This window comes from Pteropus alecto, unplaced genomic scaffold (assembly GCF_000325575.1).
Source record: "Pteropus alecto unplaced genomic scaffold, ASM32557v1 scaffold104, whole genome shotgun sequence".
NCBI lineage: Eukaryota > Metazoa > Chordata > Mammalia > Chiroptera > Pteropodidae > Pteropus > Pteropus alecto.
Genome location: NW_006436664.1, coordinates 5,271,197 through 5,291,193, shown reverse-complemented (window position 1 = coordinate 5,291,193; position 19,997 = coordinate 5,271,197). Strand labels below are relative to the sequence as shown.

Here is a 19,997-nt window from a genome sequence, read left to right as displayed (position 1 = left end):
CATTACACTAAGTGAAAGAAGTTAGACAGAGAAAGACAAATATATATGCCTGTTTTCACTTATATGTGGAATCTAAACAACACTGTATCGTATATTTGAAAGTTGCTAACAGATTTTTAAAGTTCTCACCACGAAAAATTTTAACTATGTGAGGTGATGGAAGTGTTTACTAACCTTACTGTGGCAATCATTTTGCAATACATACATATATAAATCATTCATCACTACATTTAAATCTTAAACTTATACAGCAGTGGTCTCCATCATTTTTGGCACCAGGGATTGGTGCTCCTATGAGAATCTAATGCCTGATGATCTGACGTGGAGCTGAGGCAGTGATTTATTTTGAACGTTTCAATGAATTGGCTTTTGCAAAAACAAAAACAAAAACAGTGAAATTTACCCAAGAGCTAAAAGAAAACCCGAAAAGACTAATAACAGTAAAACAAATTGAAAAAATTAGAAATTTTACTATTCTTCCAAATTTTCAAAGAACAGATAATATTCATTTTATGAAACTGACTATAACCTTAATTTAAAGACCATAATAAAAACAGACAAAAAATTAACTACAGAATATGCTAATAGATGGACTATACTCTAGTTCAAACTAAAATTCTAGTAAAATTAACATAAAAGGAACTCAAAAGACACAATAGAATTTAACCCAAGAATGTAAAAATTATATAATATTAGCAATCTAGCGATATTAAAATATACGTTACTTGTTAAATTAAAACTATGAAAATCTGAATTGATGCTGAAAAAGATTCTGATAACATTTAACACCTTTTTGTTTTAAAAACACCTAGAAAACAGGCTATTTCCTTAGCGTGATAAAATGTACCTATTTCAAACCAACAACCAGTATCTTACTTAAGAATAAAACAGAAGTCGTTTACATTAAAATCAGAAGAGACAAGTCTAGCCACTCTTATTATAACTATATAACATTGTGGTGTAATTTCTGGTCAGTGCAATAAGCAAAAACAGCATGATTTTTAGAAATGAGATTACTTGCAGATAATGATTACATACCTAAACAAATCTTAAGAGTAAAACAACAATAAAATGCTTAATATCAATAAGAGAATTTGCTAAAGTATTTGGATACAAAAATAAATATATTTAAAAGAAACCCAGAAGACATAACTGGGGAAAAGATTCTATTCAGAATAGCATCATAATTTTGTAACATCTGTACAAAACTGATGGGCAAATCAACAGAGATGAACAGATAGCTTTGAAACAGACAGATTAATATTTGATAAAGGAAACAGAGTTATGGGAAAGGTATGGATTATTCAACCAATTATAGAAACAGACTGTTCTCCAACATTCAAGCCTGTTTCATTTCTCATTCCATATAGCAAAATGTATTTCAGGAGTAAAGAATTAAATGTAAAATAATTACCACACAACCAAATATTAAAGATCTAGAAGAGAATATAATAGAATATTTAACTGATTCCAAGACAACTCTCTAAACACAACAAAGAATTAAAGAAATCCAAAGAAAAAAGACTGAGATATAATTACATTAAAATGAGAAAACCTGTTATGTTAATCTCAAATTGTTGAAAACTGAAAGCCAAACAACTGAGAAAACTCCCACTATAAGTACAAGAGTTAATCTTTGATACACAAACATATGCAGGAGCTCTTACAATTAAGAAAAACTAAATACAAAAAGAGGAAAAAAACCCCACTGAGAATGGAAATGATTAAAATTTCTTGCAAATACATGAAAAAAATATTAACTTCATCAGTAATAAAGAACTATGAATTAAAGAGGTACTATGATCTGCCTCTCAAGCTATAAAGATTTAGAAAAGGTGATTGTTATCTTGTGCTTGCCAGGTTGAAGTTACATAAATATTCTTATAAAATGCTGGTAGGATTAGAAATTAGTACTTAATAGCAAAAAATTTTACAATATATATGGCCTGAAATAAGTTCTTATGCTTTGGTCTAATAATTCTATTTCTCGAAATCTATCCTAGGGCAAGAAATTTTTAAAAATCTAAATGTCCAGTAATCACAGAACTTGACACAACAAAAAATTATTTTTGAAGAATATCAAAATATTGAGGAAAATGCTCACAATATAAAGTTTTTTTAAAAGATAACTTACTATATATTCTATGATTCCAATTTTGTGAAACAAAAATAATCATAACTATGTCTATCCAAAAATAAAGACTGAAAATACATAAACAAATTTTAACAATAGTGTTATAAACATATGGTTTTTGTTTTATATTTCCTATAATAACCAAAGAAATAAAACATTATTTTAAAAAGATCATTCTGTGATGGAAGGAGATTTGACTTTGGGAAGTGAACACACAATTCATTACACAGATGACGTATTACTGAATTGTACACCTGAAACCTATGTAATTTTATTAACCAATGTCACCCCAATTAAAAAAAATCATTCTGAAGGAAGTTAAAAACAACAATAACCAGTTAGGAATACAGAAAGTGAGTAAAGATTATATTTTCCTATAAATTTGGTAGTAACAGGCATGAAGGGGATAGATTATAGTTTGAAAGATAATAACTGAAAAAGCTTTGTTTTGTTTAAAAGCAGGTAACGAACATGCATATTTTAAGAGAAGTATAAATCCAAGATAAAGAAAAGTTTCTGAAGAGCCTAGAGCAGGCAGAGAAGGTGAGAAGCATAAGTAAAGACAAGATAAAAAGGCTTTTCTGAAACTGATGGTGAACAAGAGAAGATGGCTCAACATAGAAATTTTAAACAAAGATGTAAGGCAGGTTTATTCTAAGTGGGAAAGGCCTGAATCATTCACTTTGCATTTCTATAGAATAGCAATGGCCTGGTGGGTGGCTGGTTTCAAACTAGTTTCCCAATTATCGCAATCACTGGATTTAATTAACAAGAGATGTGACTGATGTGTGTTAAAATGTTAACATGTGGAGAAAGAAGAAAGGTTAGGAAATATTGTTCTAGCAGATTGCCTCTCATATAGGAGGTCAAAAATTTGAACTGAATTCTTAGTGAGGTTAGAGATGACTCTTTGACTATAATGAAGGGTTTGAGAACAAAGAAATGGTGTATAATATTTCCTCTGAGAAACAAAGTTAAATAAGCAAGGGACAAGAAATTTGCCAAACAGTAGAGAAGACACTGTTGAAGTAAAGGAGCATGACTCTACAGTAACTATTTATATCACACTGATTTGATAATTTTCTCTAGTAATGTATGGTTGCCTAGGAGTAGAGAAAATAGATGTTAGAATGTTCTGATTAGAGAATTGATTATTGCCATATATGTAAATGAAAGTGAAGAATAGTTTTGAGGGTATATTTTTAAAACAGTTGACAATGTATGAGTTTACTGGATAGGAAGGCAAATGAAATCAGAGGTGAGTGAGTAGGTCTATTGTGGGAAAAGGAAAAGCAGAAAAACTGGAGACAAGAAAGTATAACATCAGCTGAGTAAGATGTGAGCGAGTGAGAAATGTGGATATTAAAAAGGTTATGAAGTTATAGATCTCAGAAATACAGGCATTCTTAATAACAGTGACATCCAAAGTGTCGCTTTATTAATGTATCTCTAATTATACTGCCCAAACAGCATCTATCCAAAATTTTATTTTTATGAAACTGGAAAGGAAAGTAACACATACACATAAGTTGACCTTGTGGGAATTTCAATTAAGTAATATTTTGTACTTTCTAGTACTGGTTCCCCAGGAAATCTCATGCAGATATATCAGGAAACTAGAGATCATTAAAATGATGATATAACAAGGTTTTACACATCGAAATCCACATGTAAATGGGTACATATCCAAGGGCTTAAAAAGAAATCAGATTTATAGCAATATAACAAACTGTACCCGTCTTCTTTGTTTCATTAGTATTTTTTGTAGGTACTAGCTTGTATTCATCAGTCATTACCCTTCTTAATCAAAAAGGGTATATTTGTTATGTCTAAGTATAGGAAAACCAAAACACCTTTTATAGGTTCAATCAGATTTTTGAAATTTAAATGATGATTCTGAAATGCATAAAAAAGGTATAAACAATTCAAAGACACCAAATATTTTAATGTAACTCTGTATTTTCTTAAACAGTTTATTATTTCTAAGGTATATAAATAAAATACAGTTCCTGCCCAGAAAGTTATAACTGAACAATACAGTATTATTCACATATAAACATAGAAATAGCTGACAGTTGCTAGTTATAAGGTTTTCCAACAACTTACCACTGTCTTGAATCCAAGTTTCTAAGTTCTCTAAGTAGTTTTTCATTTTTCTTCAAGAGATGAAAGCTCCTCCTAGAGAAATTTATAAATATTTTCATCATCTTTCTAGTAAATGACATGACAGTCCTGGAAATATTTTCTACTCTACTCACGAAACTCTTAACATTTTTCTTGTCTCATACTTCTAACCAAAAGGAGAATAGACTCCAAAAAGAATTTAAGGAATATGTGTCATTATTTCTACTCAGGCCCTCATATGTTTCTGCCAGTGGATCATTATCTATTGGTCATTCAATTTTTCTTTGCAGATGCTGAGAGCTTCCCAAACTCATATCCAGGAAAAAATGAATAAAAATACTTAGAGATTCCTTCTCAAGAGTTTCAGAAAAAATGTGAGAAAGTTTTTCCTCATGAGAAATACAATAGTCTCAAAATCTAAATCACTACCAAGTAAGCATGTGTTAATTCGGATGAAATTTACTTTCTTTCTTGTTTTACATTATATGTATTTTTTTTTACACTACAAAGCAATGTATAAATTTTACCAAATATGTTCTATATATACAAAATATAGCTTCAGTTACCTGAGGTAAACTGTGGTCCAAAAATATTAAATGAAAATTCTGGAAATAAAGTTCATAAATTTTGCATACCATTTTGAGTAACATGAAATCTCCCTCTGTCCTGCTCTGTCCCACCTGGGACATGAATCATCCCTTTGTCCAGCGTATCCACTCTGTATACTCTACCCAAATGTTAGTCACTTAGCTGTCTCAGTTAACAGAGAGAAACCATCTTGGCATACTTTTGATTACAGTATATTGCTATGATTGTTCTATTTTATTAGTTACTATTATTAATCTCTTACTGTGCCTAATTTATAAATTAAACTTCATCTAGGTATGTATAGGAAAAAACATAGTTTATATAGGGTTCAGTACTATTGCGGTTTCAGGCATTCACTGGGGGTCTTGGAACATATCCCTCACAGATAAGGGGCATTACTGTATGTACAAAGTATAATCATGAAATCAATGCTTGCTGAGGTAAAGCATAGCCTCCCATCTTTAATTTTTCTCAAGTGACAATATACAAATGATTCTACAGCAAGAAAGTAGAATGTGTTTATATGAGTGGCAATTACCTGTATTTGAATATACTATAAGGCAAATTGTATTCCTGATATAATGTGGCTTTCCTATAAGGCAGAGATACGCCCTTCTAATAAATGGAAGGGTTTAAATCAAATCAGATTATAAACACTAGGCGAACAAGTAGAACTCCATCTCAATGCTTCACATCCATTTGAATTACTTTAAGAATTATTTGTCCAGTGATATCTGAGTTCCCTTACTACAAATTGAAAAAATAAAAAAATTTAAATAATAGTTCTATTTCTCTACAGTTTTCAGTATTGTAGAAATTTAAACAAGAAATGTATAATTCTTTACACTAGTGTACAATTTAGTATCTTACGTACATTATCTCAATTAATTCTCACCATTATGTGAGGGGGGAGTTATTTCCTCAATTTGTAGACTGTAGCCCAAGGCTCGAAGTTTAAATGATTCTAACCCAGGTCTTCCGATTTAAGTCTAATGCCTTTTCATTTAACTCCTACCTAACTTACTTGAATACTTTGTGGATTTATTGCAAGTTTTTAATGAAGTTTTGCAACATGCATAAGGAAAATTAAAAAAATGAAATCGAGATTCTTTGATTTGATGCTAAATCTTGAGTTAACTTCTCTGATACAAACAAGAAATGATCACACTGCTGTTTGTCTAAAAAATTACCAGGTTCATGTGATATAATAAGATATATATTTGAGCTTTACCTCTAGTTCCTGACACAGATCTCCTAAAACCCTTGCAATTTCCTGAGTGATGGAGGTGATGGGAGCATCTTACAGCATTCCTAAATCCCTTGGGGGTTCCTGGGTAATTGGAACATCTTTTGTTCTAATACAGTGACTCTTGGTGGGCTCCTGGATAACTTAAGGATGAGTCCTTGTCACCAGAAAGAGCAACCATGATTAGAAGGTTGGAACTTTCGGTTTCACCTCTGGGGCGGGAGGAGGGGCTGGAGATTGACTTAATATCAATCATGCCTATGTAATGAAGCCTCCATAAAAATCCCTAAACTACAGGGTTTAGAGAGCTTCCAGGTTGGTGGACACATTCTATACTCCAACTCCATACGGACAGAAGCTCCTTCAGACTTGATCCTATGTACCTCTTCACCTGGCTGTTCATCTATATCCTTTAATTATCCTTCATAATAAACTGGTGAACATAAATAAATGTTCTGTGAGCCACTGGAGCTAATTATCAAACCCCAGGAGAGCATTGTGGGAACCTCTGTTTTATAGCTGGTTGGTCAGAAGTATGGGTGGCCCAGACTTGCAGCTGGTGTCTGGAGATAGGGAGGGGTAGTGTTGTAGATCTGAACCCTTATTAGTGCTAATTCCAGGTAGTGTTGGAACTGCTTGGTGTGGAAAATCCACATAATTTGGTGTCAGAAGTGTCATGAATAAGGAAAAACAGTTTTTCCTATTAGCTTACAAGAAAGTTTGAAACATAAGATTTTTTTTTCAATTATATGAGCTATAATTTCTAAATCAGTTCTACAATTTATTACTAAAATGTTAATAGTTAATATATTGGATTAGGTTATCTTTTTATTCCTCGAATCCTAATATAATTCAGTGGTCTCAAAAAAAATATCTGACCACTGGTCAAATAACTAATTGGTAGATAAAATTTAGTGAGGAAAAGAACAGAGACAAATGCTCAATCAAAAGATAAGATTAATGTGTAAAAAAAAAAAAAAAAGAAAAAATTTCTTTTATTCTTACCTTTTGTCCCAGGAATTCATTCCTAATATACTAAGAAGCAATCTGCAATAATAAAATGCTGACTGAGGCTTCTGAGGTACTGGTTCATCTTGCTCCACAGCTTTCATGTTTAAGTCATTAAAGTGTTTCTCAACAAATTCTTTTTCTTCTGTATGTTGTTTAAGGATAGCATTAATAACATCATTTTCTTGTTTTTCAGAAATGCACACGGGTTGTGGAGCAGGAATATTAAGTGAGATTCCAGTTCTCTGTAAGCATTCAGGACTAGTTACACCTAAATATTGCAAAAGCTCATCAAGAACATCATCTTCATCTCTTATCGTATCCCACGTTGGTACAGTTTCTCTAAATCTTCTTTTAAACTGAAAGGAAATCCCATCTTTTTCTGTTATGTCTTCTAGGCATTCATTAGATGTAGGAGGCTCTTCTGGTTTCTCTTGGTGAGACAATGAAAGGATGAGAGATGTAGGTTCTGACAAGCCATTTACAGGAGGTGGTCCATACAGGATGGCAGAATCCCATGAATATTTTCCGGAGAGATCGCGTACTATGATTCTGACATTTGAATTGGCTGATGCAAGGCCAGCAGATAAACCCCCTCCAGGTATACTCTCTTCTGATCTGATCTGGATACAGGATACCAAGGTTGTATTGTTCAACACAAAGAACTGGATATTTGGACTCTCAAAGAGTTCAGGAGAAAGTTCAGTACTTTCACTGTAATGATTGTCATGATTTTCACACACCTGACTTGTTAACATAGCAGGACCACCACTCATTGGATAATGGCCCAAGTGATTTACCAGATGCGTAATAACAGTGCGGGCAGCTATAGAGATTAATCCTTGTTGCATTTGAGTTTTCACTAGAAATAAAAAAAAAATAAGGGAGTAGGAATATTGTTGCTTCCTAGAATGTCATATAATAATGAAACATTAGACAACAAGTAGGGATTTCAGCACATTATTGAAATCACATTAGAATATTTCAGTAATTATTAACATTTCCAATTTAGACTGTATTACAGGAATGATAGGAAAGAAGAAAACTGTTCTGTGATGAAGTTTTATTGTTAATTTTGTAAGGAAGCCCTTTTTGAAATTTCTGCTTATGGTCTTAATTTAAATTTAAGCCTTTAAATGTACATGACACCTTCAAAGAAGGATCGAAAGTTTTAGAAATCACTTAGCATAGATTAGAAAGTCAAAGAAATCCAACTGATAAATTTTTTAATCGCATGAGCAGATTCAGAAACATAGTTTACAGCATGTCTCAAATGTCAATTATAGGTTTTATCAATGATGTAAAAGTTTCAGAGATGTGATCTCTCACCAAACTTTAGGAGTCAAGATTAATTTAAACAGTGAGTCAGTGTAGCCAGTATATGCCAAGGAAGTTTTATTTTAAGGGAAAAAATACTTCATGGCCCTGCTTATGTATTTTTTCCCTAAGGTATTCTTCTGGGGTACTGTGGTCTAGTTTGAGCAGCTAGGTATATGCAGGAAGAATTTTTTTTTCTTCTTTAAGTATATTAAGGAAAGCAAACAGATAAGGAACATGTATGTCCATATGAATAACTTAAAAAAAATCATAGGAAATGGTAAAAAAAGAAAACTCAAAGAATATAGCAGTAAGAGGTAAGAAAAGGCAAGATACCTAATGGCAGGACCTGAAAAAGGCAAAGAGAGGGGAAGGGAGAAAGAAGACAAGAGAATACAGAGAAAGAGAGAGAAAGAGTAAAGGGAGGAAGGAGGAAGTGGAGATAGACAATAATTTGTCAAAGAACACTAGCCCAAGACTGTCTGTGATTTTAAATAGGGTTGATGTGGAATGGAAACCAGTTCAAGAATGAGTCAGGTCAAGAAGTGAGGACAATTTGGTGATGTTTATCTTGATAGTTTTCATCTAGGAGACAGGAGGAAAGTTGTCATTGGTAAAGTATTAATCATTCATGTAGGAAGAGAATGTTTAATTGTTTATGTGTGTGTTTACAGTGTTCTTATCTTAGTTATAGACATGATTACAGAATGACTGTGTCTCTGTATTCTATCAAAGTTACAGAGTGATCTTGTCCGAGCACTGTTTATATTCTAAAGGTTAATCATTTGGGAATACTATGGCCTATCTGCCAGAATACAGATTTGGGAGTGTCCTGATGATCAAAGTATTACCTATAGTTGATGAATTCCTTAATTTTAAGTGTACTTTGTGTTAAATTTTGGTAACTGTATGGAACTGTGTAACCACCAACGTAATATACAGTAAAACTCTCACATCAAAAAAGGGATAACTTTTTTATGTATATTATACCTCAATAAACCCAACATTAAACAAAGTTTATAAGGAGACTAGCTTGTGTATTACTTAAAAAGAGGTTAAGAGAAGAATAATGTCACATTTTCAAGGCCATCAAGATTCAGAACCAACACCACGGGGTACAGGTAGAGTCAGCAACAAACCAGCTGCTATGCCTTTAATACTAATAACATCTTCATTATTCCAACTCTATGGAATAACAGTTTTCTTTGGGTTTTGGTTGATTTTGAGATGTTAGAGTATCAAAATTTTAATCTTTTCCATTATCAATCAACTTTTATGTCTACATGCATGTACCTATGAACACTTTTCAGTAACTCAATTACATTGAGCTGTTCTAGACATTATGTTTAGAGCTGGTTCCGAAAATCAGTTATTCTACACTAGATAACACAAAATGATTAACCTTAACTCAGTTCAATATTTTCAAGATTATAAGCAAAGTAAAAAGATATGTATGTCACTAGATGAGAAACAGAGGGGTGGCTTGAATCTGTCTGCTTTTCCTTCTCTAATTATAACTTAGAATATAATGAACGTTAACACCGTAGGGGGCCTTACAGATAATCTACCCAGTACTTCTCATTTTGCAAATGAGAACAAATGGGTTCACAGAAGTTAAGGGATCTGCCTGTCATAGAAGATTTTACATAAGTACTGGTCTTCTGCTTCCCAGCTCAGTGTTATTGCCATCCTTACAACAACTCTGATTTCCGTATTTTTCTCTTATTCAACTACACTTTTCCTTTGGAAAATCACGATGACATATACAAACAATAAATTAAAAACTTTTTTGTATAGAGTAACTTCAAAAAGTATTACTTAGCATAAATTACTGAATAAATGGCCATGATAAACTGAAAAAGCTCATAAGACTAAACCTCATTTTAAATAATATAAATTATAAAGATTTTTAAAAATTTTTTGATGAAAAAAATTTTTTTTCCCTTTTTCTTCCTTTTGAGCGATAAGCTTAAATAGGTGACTTGTAAGCAGTGAATCTTTTGTGCAGAACATTTCTGAAGCAAAAGACTGTAATTTAATAGAAATAAATCACAGAGAAGGAAGAATTCCTGATTCTGCCTCTGGCTTGCTCTATGATCATGGACAAATCACATAAAACTCCTTAACCGCCATTTTTCTCTAAGAACAACAAAGACTTTTTGTAAAGATAAACTGAAAATTTATATACAAAGCTAGATATAACAGAAATAGAAATCATTCAATTTTGAGAGCACTGTAAGTAGCACAGGGTTTATGCATTCTTTTTTTCAAACTTGCTTACAAATAAACTGCAAGAATGAGCCAGCTTTTTCCCTGAAACATAAACCCTTCAGTCTAGATACCAGTCCATCCTATACATGCTCTTCCCAAAAGAGGAGATAGTGAGAATGCAATTTAGATGAACTTGTTCAGAAATCTGTCACAATTATTAACACTGAGAACACTTAAAAAATATATTTAGATTTCAGATATAGATAAAAACATTTTCTTTCCTAAGTTGTTTAAATTTAGGATATATATGAATATAAAATGATAAAAATCTCTGAACTTGTTAAGTGAGCAGTTAGATTTTTGAGTTATAAACTACAGAACATACAAACATTTCTTCGACATATCTACTTAGGTGTAAAGAAAACACATGAAATGCTCCAATTTAGAAATTTAAAATGAAATTCTAAAATAACCAGCCTTGTGAGCACAGGCAAAATGAAGATATCGATGCTTCTAAGGCTTTGTGTAACTACCATTCATTTAAAAAAGTCTATTCAGGGTTGTCTTTTCAGATTGTCAGATTAAACAAACCCTACAGCATTTGCAGCAAACCCATAATTACAGATTATTATGGCATACAAAAGCAACAAGACATAAAAAGCTGCTGCAATTCACTGCACTGTAATAGAACATGCAGAGGAAGTTAATTTTGGCAAATGCCTTAAATATTAGCTTTGCATATTATGTATTGGTGAAACTATAATTAGGACAGAATGAATTCTTTGGAGCCTCCTTTCACTCTGACCTTGCAAATGATGACTTTTTGCTAATAAGACTACTGCCATTTGACAAAAAGCCAACTTCACTAGCTTGCTTTATTCTTTGGTAAATTTAATAATTACAGCTACTCCTGCCAATAGTTGTAAAATCAGACTTGTTCAACCCAATACTGAGCTTATTAGGGACACTCTGTGTTTAGAAATCTTTGGCCAAATAAGTACAGGAGGTGACAGAAGCATGCCTTAGGTAAGGGCACAATGATTAGTCATTTTTATCACATTAAAAAAAACCCCCAAAACCTGCAACATGTAGTCACTACACACCACAGAATCATCGGCTGTCAGCTCACAGCTATTCCTAAAAGGTTCTACGTTTATTTGGTCCTTAATACCTTTAAGAAAATCCAAAGGGAATAACTGAATACATTTAAAGAATAGTCCTCCACAGAGTATCTGGTATCAATATAAAGCTCAGCTCTTTAAATGTTCACCTGTGTCTTTTAAAGTGACTGTTAATGGTACAGTAAATTTAGTATGAAATACATGAAAACTTTCCTTTACCTAAGTAAACTATTTATTTCACTGTTTAAGATATACACTATACTGCCCTGAATCAAACTTTATCATTTTACACCTTTAAAAATGTAAAAACCCACTAATCTTTTCATATAACTGTTTTTAAAAGAAATACTTCATTTTACCAAGCTAAATCTAAATAATTATGTCACCTATATCAATTACTGTCTAAATTATTTTGCTATAATGTACTGCCCAGTATATATCTATTATATCTGAGCTATAATTTAAATCTTATATTCCTATTTCACTTGTATATTTGTGTTCTAGACAAATTATTAGCAACTGTGGTCAATCCAAAACTCTAGCCCTGTTTCCTTGATATGTTAACTTTATATCTTCACTTTCATTCTATGTCACCAAATCCATTATCATGGCCACATCCTAGATGTTTTAGTCATTTATAAATATTTGCCTTTAAAACTCAAATTCTTAATAGCTTACTCTTCAATCACAACCTCCTAGCCTAGAGATTTCCCAATTTTGTTTTGTAGAGCCCTTGGAGATTAACAGAAGTCAGTAAGATCCTGGCCTCTACCCTGCTGCAGCTCTCTTTAAAAAAGTTTTACATATTTGGCTTCCTTGTGAAATTTATTTGAAGAGTTTCCACTGCTTAAAAATTCATTTTAAAAGCCACTGCCCAAACACACTGATGCTTTTAGTAGTTCTCAACCTTAGCTGCGTATTAATCACCTGCAAAGCTTTAAAAAATCCCAGTAATCCCAGATCAACATATCAAAATCTCTATGGTGGGAATGGAGCATCAGTATTCTAACAAGAGCGAAGACTGAGAATCATTGTTCTAACTTATTACCAAGCACATCTACTTTCTTACTCACTGGACCACTCCATTTTCTTCAAACTTATTAGCCATTTCCTAGCATCAGGTCAATCCTTACCAAGCCTAGATTCCATGGTTAAACCATATACCAATATCCTGAAAGCCATAATTCCCTTGTATTTCTGCCATACCCACCTTACTGAGTGTTGATTGCTACAAATAAAACTTTGCAGTTCCCATTTTCTATTGGGCCTTCAATAACTTCTGTCAATCCCCTTAATTTACTTCCATTTTCTTCTTCTTTCTGGTCTCAAGAAAAGGGCTAATATTAGCATTTACACTTTCCAGCTCACCCCTCAGGAACTTCACTCTATTAATGATGATCCCCTTGCCACCTTCCTTCTCAGCCTTCTCAGTTTGTAATTAATTTCAACTCTCTTCATCCTTAAAACTCCCTTAACTCTGAATCATCCTTTAGCTTACCTACTGTTTTATCACTTTTTTCTTTTTCTTTTCTTTTTTTTTTAACAGTCAAGCTTCCTTAAAGAGTATTTTTGACAAACGGTTCTCCTTGCTTAACTCCTGCTTGCTCCTCACCCCACACCATCCAGTGCTGCCTCCTATTTCTCTGCAAAACTAAAGCAGACATATTTGTCAATGTTTTTGTGTTTGACCTTTCTATTCCTTAATACTGTTGGCCATTTAAAAATTGTTATCCTCTCTTCATTTCTGAAAAAATTACTCTCTCCTGTTTTTCCTTTCTCTCCAACTTTTTTTCCTCAGAACACAAACACACATGCAATTATATATTCCTAGCAGAGACCTCTTTGCTAAGGTCTGGATCTGCATATACAACAAACTGTCCGCTAGATATCTTCATATAAATATCCAACAGGTACCCCTAACTGAACCATTTCCAACACTGCCTTCCTCATATTCCCTCCCACCCCTTCTCATATTCTTGGTCTAATTTGGGGAAAATCTAATTTAAGCCTTTAGCAACTCTTGCTTGGCGTATGGCAAAAGCCTCATGATTAGTCTCTCTCCTCCTGGGTTAACCTCCCCAAATTATTCTAACATATCGGAGATCAGTGAACTTCTCTATAAGGGGCCAGAAAGTGAATATTTTCGGCTTTATGGGCAATTACTGTTGCAATTACTGTTTTTGCACAAAAGCAGCCATAAAGATACATAAACAAACAGCATGGAGATGTCACAATAAAATTTATATAAACAAGTAGTAAGTGTGGGCCATAATTTGCTGACTCCCATAAAATACTATTGTCAAAATGCTCTTAATACTAATTCTATCTTGTATATCACCTCTTTAAAATCCTTCAGTAATTGCTAGGTTCCTCTCGGGCACCTCTGTTATCTTTTTTTTTTCTCCCCGCCCCCCTGCCCCGCACCACTCCACACACACTTCCACCCCTGACCTATGGATGTTGCCATTTCTCCTTAAGAATGGGATCTCTAAAGGCGGGGCGTCTCCTCCCACATGCTCGCAGCGTGCACCTGAGGGCTGGTGCACCCGGGGCCTGGTCCGTGGCTCCACCTGGGGCGCGAACCCAGGACCTTCTGCGTGTAAACCAGACGTGCTAACCACTACACAGAGGAGCCACCCCAACCTCTGTATCTTGAATGCACTTTTATTTTTATAATCATGAAGTTATTTGTTAACAACTTTTCTTTATATCAGATAGTAAACTCTCTGAAAATAGAAGCAATGTGGCTTAAAAAAATGTTAATGAGTTCACTCTGTGTCAAAAACTATGCGAAGGGTTTTACACATATTATCTTATTTAGTACTCAAAACAACCCTATGAAGGAATAAATATTATTATCCTCATTTTACAAATAAGGATACAGTCACTCAGCTATTAAATGAGAGTCAAAATTCAATACCAAGTCTGTCAGACTCCAAAGCTAAATCTTTTATTCAATTATATAAATCCTATGATGTACACAGTAAAATATCAAAGAGAACTTATCAGAATAACTTAACTAGAAGTATAAAGGGAATGCTACCACATATATCTTAATAGTGCCTCTGAAGTTATTTCTTAAAAAATTAACTTTGCTGTAATATAAATGGTGAGGTAAACAACTACAAAGTAAGATATAACCTCCTCTATTATTTCTACCCGTGGCCTCAAAACCATGCTTCAAGAGAACCCAAACGATAGTGTCTTGAAGAAAATTCATTTTACCTTCTGTTACTGGCTGGAGTTTAGAAGATCGTTCTGAATCAGGAGAGTGCAGAGGTTCAGGCTCTTTCAGGCTTTCCAAATGCATAAAAGGATCGTAATCTACAGATGCCAAGTCTGCAAGGCTTATTGGAAAATACCTTGGGTTGCTAAAACACTGAGCTCCATAAACACATCCATGTAATACCTGAAAACATAGGGGAAAAAATATAAGTTTTCCTTTTCAGTGAAAATAAATAAATAAAAGGAGGAAAAAAAAAGTCCACTGGTAATACAAGAACTTGACAAAATTTTAAATATTTTAAAACTCAGCTCTTCAATCAAGGTAGAATTTAATACCTCTTAAGCAGAATAGTAAAATTTAACTAATGATTCTTATATTCAATTAAAATTTGAATGCTTTCAAAATTCTGCAATAAAATAACAGTGTCTTATAGGAACTACTTTTTAAATAAATCTACATTCTTAGAAAATACCTAGCTGTAAAACAATGAAAATTAATATGTTATTTCTTTAGGTTTTAAACCCTTGGTTACCAAATAAATAATAAAGCAAAGAAGCTTACCTTATAAATGCAATTGAGGACAGATTTTTCTATTTTATCATTTTCTGCTCCTGTAGCATGGACTGGTTGGAGCAGTGTCTTTAGGGGTAAGGCCATGATCCAGTCCAGAAGGCACAGAAGTAAGGACACCACCAACTGTAACAACAACAAAAAAGATCATTATTATTGAAATTCATAAAATAGGAGCTTAAATACTCACCAACTTATTTTTTGTTTTCCAAATTTATTTCAGGAACTATCAACCTTATGTTCCAACATTAAGATTTACTTAGACTTAACTGATTTTAAGATGTTGTATATAAACATTATTGTGAGTTTCTTCCCTATATTTTAGGACAAGCACAATTAAACCTTAAGTATAAGAGGAGGAATGTCAAAAAAATTTTTTTAATTAAAAACACTGAGCTTAAAAGACAATAGTCATCAATTAGCTATATTTGTTCAACTGCCCATGGAATGGAACACAAATGAAAAGTTTTAGTTCACACATATTACAATCACTTTCTCATTCATTTTCTAATTTAACAACACCTCACTAATTATCCTGCCAGAAAGACTATCTTAATCACTTTCTGAAACGGTTACTAATTTTTTAAAATGAATCGTTCCACTGGACACTTTTAATCTAATGGACGTTATAACCAAAACTGTTTTATCCAAAATGTGGAGTAAAACAGCAGTACTTATGTGGTCCATTTTATTGGATAAAGAATCATAATTAGTACCATAAAAGTCTAAGTTAAGTAACAGTAATGCTGGTCTAAATCTCCCAACATATCCTCCAACAGAATAAAGAACAAAAAGAACCAATAAAGTATCACAAAACCCACAGATTCAGTTTCACCAGAAAACAGAACATCCAAACTTCAAATTATGTGTAAATAGAAAATATATGGCAAATCTCAGTGAGCTGTTTCCCATTCTCCCATTGCAAGCTTTCATGAAGATCAAGAGCAGTTTGGGAAAAGCTGTAAAAGGGAGGAGGGACCTAGGTACAAACCTAAAAACCACCCACAAAGAGAAAGTCCACCCTCAGTGTGAGAACTGTTGTAGTGACCACGAACTGTTAATATCAAACATTAGAGTAAAGCTAAGAAGAGCACAAGAAGAATTGTACTGCCAAAATAAAATGTAAATAACACTCCTGATGGATTTAAAGTTCACATAAAAGTTCACATAAAGTTTTGTACTGCTAAACTTAATTTACTGTGAACCAAAGGAACTGTGGACTGAACTAGAAATATTATTAGAGAAGAATGAGGAAAGACAATGCTGGAAGTAAAAAGGAAAGAAAAATCGAGATGGCCAAGAAACACTAAAAATTGTTTAATAGGTGAGAGGCAAAGGTAAAAGATGACAAAAATAGGGTTAAAATACTGAACGCAGTTTTTCAATGACTATCATATAGAAATAAAAAAAAAACTATTATAATAGTCAGTGTAAGGAAACAGAAAAGAACAACAAAAAAGGAAAAATAAAAAGTCTCTACCAGAAGACTCAAGAAATAAAAGAGAAGTTCAAATCCCGATTAGCAATGCTGAATGACCAACAAGGAAACACACTGACCAAGAGAAAATAAAAGAAAGATGGAAAGAGTATATGGAAAATCTATACAGAATGAGAGAATAGGATGAGAGATATGTTTGAGGAAGATTCCTATAAGGAAGAACCTGTAATTCTAGAAAGTGAAATGAGATCTGCCCTAAAAGTTGTGGGAAGAAATAAAGCACAGGGGTAAATGGGATACTGAGAGAATTATTTCAAGTCACAGAGACTAAGTCTATTAAAGTCCGAATAAGAGTATGTCTACAAATATGGAAAACAAAACAATGGCCTGCAGACTGGAAACATTCGATATATATCCCAATCTTCAAGAGAGAAGATATTAAAGAGTATAGTAAGATTAGTCTATGTTTTATAGATTACAGCCTTTGACTGCGTGGATTATGAAAAGCTATGTTCTGAAAGAAATGGGCATGCCTCAGCACTTGACTGTGCTGATCTTTAACTTGTACTGTGGACAGGAAGCCACTGTCAGGAAAGAATAGAGAGACAGAACAGTTTTGTATAGGCAAGGTGTCCAACAAGGGTGCATTTTACCTTTCTGTTTGTTTAATCTGTATGCAGAACACATCATACAAAAAACTGGGCTAAGCTCAGAGGAAGGAGGAGTGAAAATTGGTGAAAGAAATATCAGGAACACTGGAAGAAAGCAGCAATGATCTAAAATACTTTCTGATTAAAGTAAAAGAAGAAAGAGCTGAGGCAGGAGAGCATTTTAACATTTAGAAGGCAAAAATCATGACCACAGAAAATATACAACTTTAGCACAGATAATGAAAACAATGAAATTGTTAAAGATTTTGCTTACCCTGATTCAGTCATCAATTCAAATGGAGACTGCAGCCAAGATATCAAGAGAAGGCTGAGACTTGGTAGGGCAGCAGTGGAAGAATTAGGAAATATCACCAAAAGCAAAGATGTGTCATTTGAGACCAAGGCTAAGATCATTTACAGCCTCGTATTCCCCAACACTATGGACACATGCGAAAGCTTGAGAGTAAAGAAGGCTGATAGAAAAAAGAAAAACTGACTCATCTGAAATATGGTGTTGGAGTAGAACTGTACAGATAACCTGGACTGCCAGAAAGATAAATATGTGTGTGCTAGAGCAAATTAAGCCTGGAACATCTTTGGAGGCAAAAATGAGAAAACTGAAGCTGTCTTACTTTGGGCACATCATGAGAAGGCAGGGTTCTTTGGAAAAGACAATAATTCTGGAAAAAATAGAAGGCAGCAAGAAAAGAGGAAGACCAAATATGAGACGGACTGACTCCATAAAAGAAGCCACAGGCTTTAATCTCCAGGAGCTGAGAGGGCTGTTGAGGACAAGACATTGTAGACATCACTCATTCATAGGGTTGTCAGAGCTAACTCGACAGCACATAACATACACAAAAATATGAGAATACTGAAAAACTGTACTGGTAGATAGAATATTGAGTACAATGAAAGAACTTAGAAGTACAAACAGAAAAGGTAATACTTTGGAAAAGAAGAATGTTAAGAGGGAATGAAGAGAAATCCTTTGGAAAATATGTAGTGGAAAAAAAAAAAACCACAGAAATTTAGGTTCCTGCAAATCTTTCAAAAAAATTAAAAAACTGATGGACCTGTAATTCCTCTCTTCCTTAAAAAGCATCATCCAATAAAGGCACTATACTTTGTTAAACTTCCAGAAAAAGAAGTTCTTGAAGTAGGAATCTAGTAAATCATCCTAAGCCACCAACCCTGTCAACAGATATGCAGAGGCAGTCTTCGTCTATACAAAATTACTATAAAAATAAAGCATAAAATGAGACTCTAAAAAGTCCAGCTGATGAACCCCGCTAATAATGAAGCAGAAGAAAACTATAACACAAGAGTCTAACCTAAATATTTTCAAATAAGCATTTAGATATAGAGGAAAAAGAAAAACCCACCTTAAATCAGAAATTAAAGAACTAAAATTAAGAAATAGACCAAGAAAGGAAGAATTAATTCAAGTCAGGAAAAGAACTAAATAAAAAAGACAAAATTATATTACAAATAAAGTCTGAATTACAAAATGCCTACGGAAGAATAAATTTGAAAAATCAAAAGTAAAATTTAATAATAGGTATTGAATGACATCAAGAAAACAATTAAGAGAATAAAAAATGAGATAATGAAAAAGGTTAAAAAGTGTCAGAGAGAAAATGATTGAAATGGAAGAAAGAAAAAGAATATCTAATTTACATATAATGGAGTCCCTGAAATTACATACTGAAAAGGTCCACCAGATGCCAGGACAAAATGACCTGCAATAATCAACTCTAATACATATCCGGCTAAAACTTCAAAAGTAAGACTTCAGAAATAAAGAAAAAATATCCTTAAGGCCTCCAGGAAAAAGATAAAATAATTTACAAAGGCAAGAGAATAAAACTGGCATCAGACTTCTCTAAAAACAATACACAAAGCAAAGCAACATTAAAAAACACTGAAGAAAGTATGTGTGAACCAAGGATACAATATCTAGCTAAGCTGTTTTTCAAGTACCAGGGTTACAGAAAAAATTTTAAATGTGCAATAACTTGGGGAATTTTGTATTCATAAGTCTGTCTTGAAGAATAAAGATGAACTTTGTCTAACTAAAGAGTTGATTGAGGAACTTCATCTAAAAAAAAAAAACTAATGGTGAGTATTTGATATATTTAGTTCTACATCTAAGATTAAAAAAAAGGTAGAGATGAGTGTGGAAGAATAATTTGTTATATGACGCATGCTATATGTTATAAGTAACTAAAAATGGAGGTAAAGAGAAAAGTAAAATAAGCTCATTTATTAACGTATAGGCAATAGGAGATAAAGAATACCATTAAATAATCACAACCCAGATAGTAAGAGGTTAAGTAAGAAAGCAAGGGAATAAAGGCATTA

The 19,997-nt window shown here is 33.1% G+C and overlaps 1 protein-coding gene across 4 annotated transcripts in view; it reads right to left on the bottom strand.

Moving 5' to 3' along the window:
- RALGAPA1 (Ral GTPase activating protein catalytic alpha subunit 1) overlaps positions 1-19,997 on the bottom strand; it is a 215,854-nt gene that overhangs the window by 66,785 nt on the left and 129,072 nt on the right. For all 4 annotated transcript variants that reach the window (XM_015590611.2, XM_006913471.3, XM_006913472.3 and 1 more), the window contains exons 31-34: positions 15,537-15,671; positions 14,975-15,158; positions 7,098-7,962; positions 4,241-4,312 (exon numbers count right to left, since the gene is read on the bottom strand). In XM_015590611.2, coding sequence (XP_015446097.1) covers positions 4,241-4,312; positions 7,098-7,962; positions 14,975-15,158; positions 15,537-15,671 — 1,256 coding nt within the window. The remainder of the gene's footprint in view (positions 1-4,240; positions 4,313-7,097; positions 7,963-14,974; positions 15,159-15,536; positions 15,672-19,997) is intronic.